The sequence below is a fragment of the Sus scrofa genome, unplaced genomic scaffold (genome assembly GCF_000003025.6).
Source record: "Sus scrofa isolate TJ Tabasco breed Duroc unplaced genomic scaffold, Sscrofa11.1 Contig36, whole genome shotgun sequence".
Lineage (NCBI taxonomy): Eukaryota > Metazoa > Chordata > Mammalia > Artiodactyla > Suidae > Sus > Sus scrofa.
In genome coordinates, this window is record NW_018085186.1 from 70,929 (window position 1) to 76,928 (window position 6,000).

The 6,000-nt window shown below is 46.3% G+C and overlaps 1 protein-coding gene across 1 annotated transcript in view; it reads left to right on the top strand.

The window, feature by feature from the left end:
- LOC110258720 (multidrug resistance-associated protein 4-like) overlaps positions 1-5,745 on the top strand; it is a 69,729-nt gene extending 63,984 nt beyond the window's left edge. The window contains exons 14-15 of the mRNA XM_021081991.1: positions 5,472-5,568; positions 5,704-5,745. Coding sequence (XP_020937650.1) covers positions 5,472-5,568; positions 5,704-5,745 — 139 coding nt within the window. The remainder of the gene's footprint in view (positions 1-5,471; positions 5,569-5,703) is intronic.
- The last annotated feature ends 255 nt before the right edge of the window (positions 5,746-6,000 follow it).

Below are 6,000 nucleotides of genomic sequence, written 5' to 3' on the forward strand. Positions count from 1 at the left end.
GACGTTCACCTCTCACAGTTCTGGAGGCTGGGAAGATCCAAGGTCAGGGTGTGGGCAGGTTTGTTTCTGCAGAGACCCCTCTCCCTGGCTTCTGATGGTGCCTCCTCGCTGTGTCCTCATGTGGTCTTTTCTCTGTTCTTGTGTATCCCCGTGTCTCTGTCCTTAAGTCCTGGTCTCCTCTTCTAAGGACGCAGTCAGACTGGAGTAGGTCCATCCTAATTAAGGGTTAAAGACTCTGTCAACAAATTCTAAGGTACTATAAGTTAATGTGTTGAGTTCCCTTCATGGCTCCGTGGTTAATGAACCTGACTAAGATCCATGAGGATGTGGGTTCGATCCCTGGCCTCGCTCAGTGGGTTAAGGATCCGGCATTGCAGACATGGCTCGGATCCAGCATTGCTGTGGCTCTGGTGTAGGCTGGCAGCTGTATCTCTGATCAGACTCCTAGCCTGGGAACCTCCATGTGCTACAAGTGTGGCCCTGAAAAGCAAAAAAAAAAAAAAAAAAAAAGCAAAAGTTAAGGTGTCAGTGTATTAATTTTGAGGGGGGGACAGAAGTCATTCACAACAAGTCCTAAATAGCAAAGTAGGAGACCTGAGCAAAGTCAGTGTAAGAGTGTGAGGAGCTAGGATTCCACCCCCACTAAGCAGAGTAATGGACGGGTCCACCAGTGTCTGTGTCTGAAATGTGTTTAGTGTTGGGGTGACAACAGAGCTCTGGAGATGGACGCACAGTGTGCATGTACTTATTGCCACTGAGCTATGTGCTTAAAATGGTTAAAATGGTAAATTTCATGTTATATGTATTTTACTACACAAAAGTGCATGTTGGCTTTGAAGTTTTCAGAACACAGGAGAGCAGGGCAGCTGACACGTGACATGGCCTCCAGGTGTCTTTCCTGCCCTCTCCTGAAGGTGACTTGATTTAGTTTCCCTTGGAGAAGAGGCTTGTGGCCTGTCATGAGTTCAGTGACAGGGGGCCAGTGCTGTGACAGAGATTCCCTACCCCCACCCTCCTGGCATCATGAGCAGCTCAGCCTCCCTGTTCCCAGCGCCCAGCCCTGAACTCACAAATGTGTGTCACCCCATCTTGCGTGTGTCTGACAAGCTCCCCATCACTCTGAGAACAGTTCCTTGTGGCCGTGGCATCCGTGTCACAGGGAGGAGAGAGGAAGGTTCTCTGGTTGCCAAGTATCAGTGTGCTCATCACAGAAGTTCTCTCAAGTTCTTCGAACACCGGAGGTGTTTGTAAAGTCCTCTTGCACCTTTTGAATTTAATGACTTCGGATTTACACTTGATAGAGGGGAACTGGTTAAGATTGTTGTTTGCTAATAAGAACTACATTCTCTGGGGAAGCTTAGGACAGGATGTATGAAGGCAGTGTAGGAAATCACTCAGCACCAACTGCAGAATGCTCTCAAGTTAGAAAATTGGATGGAACGATATGCTATGCGAGATGGAGGTCATGTTAAAGCTTAGTAACGGGGAGTGTTTTGTGTCAAAAGTGAGTGGATTACACTTCTACTTGCCATGAACACTTTCCTTCAGTCATGAATCTATATCACATGTTATTATGGTTTGTGAGTTTTATGCTATATGTTGTAAACATTAAGCAGGTTCTCTTGCCTGAAGAAAGTTAGAGGCCTTAGCTGCGCAGATACCCGAATCACCTGTGTCCAGCTGTCCTGCCCCACATCCCCAGACCCCGCCTCCCGCATCGTCAGTTCTCCACGGGTCCTCATCAGACTCCCAGGTGCTGTCTGCTCAGTCCCCCTTCCTGCTCCCGCCCTGCACAGACTCCCCCTCACGTACAGGATGCAGCTCCAGGGCCTCAAACCAGAGAACAGGCTTCTTTGCCATCTGCCCCCATCAGCCTTTCCAGTTCGTCCCCACACCCCCTGGGTGTCTCAGCCATGCTGGCTCTGTGGTGGCCCTTTCTCACACCTGTCTGTCTGTAGGTACTGCTCCCTCTGTCCCAGGGCCAGGGGACAGTGTGCCAGGACAGAAATGGCAGGTGAAAGCCAGGCTGCTTCCTTTCCCCCTGTTCCTCCAGGGGGAGCCTGTGTCCTTCTGTCTTCCAACAGCCCTCAGGGGCTTGCACTGGACCTTTTAGGAGTCCCCCACCCCTGCTAAGCTGGGAGGGCATGTTTTGTCCCAGAGCCTTTATACCTGCTGTCCCTTCTTCCGGGGATGTTTCCCCAGATGGTCTCAGGGCTCCTGGGTCACTCCCATCTGAGCCGGCAGCCCCCTTGCTTTTCCTGCAGAGAACACTTCACTGCCAACAGAGCACATTCTGTACATGTTCATTGTGTCTCCCTGTACGTGGTGCAGAGTATCGTCTGCTTTCTGGACCTGCAGGTGTATCCTCGGCACTTAGGACAGGGCCTGCCTCCTCCACCAACCTCTGCTGAGGGAGTGAGTGAAGGGGGGTTCTGTCTTATCCTCCGCCATGAGACGTGTCATCTCTTAACACAGCTCTTACACGGGGTTGTTCACAGGACTGTAGGATCACCGCAGCCCCTGTGTAAGAATAACAGGTAAACAATGGGCTGTTGATTCAGTTGGCTTTTATGACATGACTTGGAAATTTTCCTCTTAAAAAGCTGGAAAGTAGAGTATTATCCTAAAGAGTTGGATAAAAGGCATTATTTAGGAAAAATTCAAAACTATCAACTAATCGTTCATTTTAATTATTTATTATTACCTCATTTATGATGTAATGTTAGGAAAACATTTAAAAATTTTAGGTTGGTGCGTCTTGGACATAACAACCCATCAGACTTGATTAACTTCCACCTTCAGGGCCTATTGGTAGGTAATTTTCATTTAAGGAAAAACAATTGCATTAAAAACTTAAGTACTGATTCTGAAAAGGGGTTTCCTCAGTTCAAGAAACTTAAGTATGAAAGCTGAACTAAGACATGTCAAAAGGGAAAACAATTTTTTTTAAATTTTAATTTATATAATTTTTTTTTATTTTCCCACTGTAAAGCAAGGGGGTCAGGTTATCCTTACATGTATACATTACAATTACATTTTTCCCCCACCCTTTCTTCTGTTGCAACATGAGTATCTAGACAAAGTTCTCAATGCTATTCAGCAGGATCTCCTTGTAAATCTATTCTAAGTTGTGTCTGATAAGTCCAAGCTCCCGATCCCTCCCACTCCCTCCCCCACCCATCAGGCAACCACAAGTCTCTTCTCCAAGTCCATGATTTTCTTTTCTGAGGAGATGTTCATTTGTGCTGGATATTAGATTCCGTTATAAGTGATGTCATATGGTATTTGTCTTTGTCTTTCTGGCTCATTTCAGTCATTATGAGATTCTCTAGTTCCATCCATGTTGCTGCAAATGGCATTATGTCATTCTTTTTTATGGCTGAGTAGTATTCCATTGTGTATATAGACCACATCTTCCAAATCCAATCCTCTGTCGATGGACATTTGGATTGTTTCCATGTCCTGGCTATTGTGAAGAGCGCTGCAGTGAACATGTGGGTTCATGTGTCTCTTAAGTAGAGTTTTGTCTGGATAGATGCCCAAGAGTGGGATTGCGGGGTCATATGGAAGTTCTATGGATAGATTTCTAAGGTATCTCCAAACTGTTCTCCATAGTGGCTGTACCAGTTTACATTCCCACCAGCAGTGCAGGAGGGTTCCCTTTTCTCCACAGCCCCTCCAGCACTTGTTATTTGTGGATTTATTAATGATGGCCATTCTGACTGTAAAAGGGAAAACAATCTTTTTTGACTTAATGAAGCAATGGTGTATGTGTCTCCATCCCAAGGTCTTGATTCTGATCCCAGGCCCAGGGTCCAAAGTGTCCCCTTAGGACTTGTCTGTCCTCAGTTCACGGCAGGTGACTGCTCTTGGGTCAGGAAGGACTGGGGAAGGGGGCTGATGTTTGCTGAGCCGGTTAGTGCTTTGATTTCTCAGAACATGTGGGTGACTTGTCACTGACCTTGTTTTGAGATGAAGAAGCTGAGGTTTAGTAGCTCATCCTACGTTGTCAGGCCACTGAGAGGGACTGAGCTATGTGTGCAGCCTCCACACTGTCCACCTGACTCGCTCGCAGTCTGCGCTGTGGCCCGTGTTCCTGAGATCTGCTCTTTGAGGGGCTCGGGCACCCAGAATACAAGCTTGGAGCCCTGCCCGTGGTCACTGGGGCCCCGTCCCTGACTACCTGCCTCCCTGGAGGGTTGTAGATCCTGGCGGGGTGAGAGTGGGGCTGAGTCCCTAGGGCTGCTCTTAAAGTGGAGGAGCAGTTTGAGGGGTGCCTGTACAAATATGTAAGGTTGAAAACTGAGGGGTTTGGTGGGCTGCACCCCGCAGGCCTATACTTGCCTGGCTTAGATGGAAGAAAGAGCCCGCAGTCAGGACAGAGATGGTGGGTAGGGCGAGCTTATGTGTCTGAAGCAAGGTCCTTGAACGACACCCCACCTTGTGTGACTGAAGTTGGGGGAGGACATGGCTGCATTCTTTGCCCCCAGGAGGGGGACGGGTGGGATAGATGACCAGTTTAGGGGAAATTGAGATCAAGTTGGCTCATTGGTTACCATGGAAACCAGCAAAAGGGCACACCCCTCACTGCCCCTTGATCAGCATAGTGGAGAGTTCTGATCTAAAGCTAGAGGCAGTCACTAGCTGGGCCCTGGGCAAGTTTGTAGGAAGGTTAGTGAGTGAGTGAGTGAGTGAGTAGGGTGTGGGTGAAGCAGGCGCTGGTGGAGCAGGGGATGTGCAGAGAGCAAGAGGACAGCCATCCTGCTGACCTGACCAGACAGGGTCTTGGCTGCAGAGAAGTGGGGTGTCTTTTATGCTGTTGGATGATTTCCACTGTGATTTGGGCCATTTGGATTCTGTTATTTTATTTTCGTATTGTAAGGGTTTCAGTCCTCATGAAACAAGACTTACTTCCAGGCTGGTACGGGAAATGCTGTAGAGACAGATTGAGGCCATGCTGGCATTTATATTCCATCTAACATTATGTACAAAGTGTCTAGAAAGTGCAGTCTGGAAAATGGTACCAAAAATCTATTACTTCTTTTGTTGTTAATATGTACATCACAAATAATCACCTAAAAAACTGCCTAAGAAAAACGCACACATTTTTATATGACATAGATCCTCTTCTCCCACTCCCACATGGCAATAAAATACTGTTTTAATTCAGTTAACTTTTGGAATCTCAATATTGCTCAGTTGTTTTGCATTATGAAACATGGTGCCTCCTTCACTGAACTGCTTTTTAGAATTTTTTAGCAGAGCTAGATTCACGTTTGCTGTTGATGAATTTGAAGAGCTATTCAACATCATTGATTTATATTGTAATAAATTTCTGTTATTTATTTGGTATGTAAACTACAGATCTTTGACTTCTGTGTTGTCTTTGTCTCATATTCTCAAAATATGTATTTTCAGTTGGAAGTGCCCCCATTAATGTGCTTTCGCTGCTGTACCTTTTGCCTTTGCAGGTGTATCCGCCAAGCCTTGCATGAGAAGATCACAATCTTAGTGACCCATCAGCTGCAGTACCTAAAGGATGCAAGTCAGATTCTGATATTGAAAGATGTAAGTAGTTTCTAGAAGTCTGTGGAACTTATTAGCACTCAGGGGTGTTGAAGGCCAGGCTTCCCAGCAGGTCAGTCTCCTTGGGTTCATGGTGAATGCCTGCTTCTCTGTCAGTTTTATGCCCCTTCTTCTCAGGGCTGGTATGATGCCTCTGAGGGTGAATCCAGAGACCTGTAGAAATGTGACTGTTACACTCTAAGCTGTACAAACCCTAAAGTATATGGAGGTGCTGCCACAAAATTAGTACGTTATCACCTTTCTAGACAAATGTGTTCAGGATAATGATGCTGTTTTATTTAGAACTTCTTGTTTTCCTCTTCCACGAATGAAGTCAAAGAGTATTATTTGGAAATTAGAGATACTGAGACCTGTTTATATCCATGTGACTGTCACAGGCATTTACCTAAAAGAATCTTCCATTAACACTGAAAG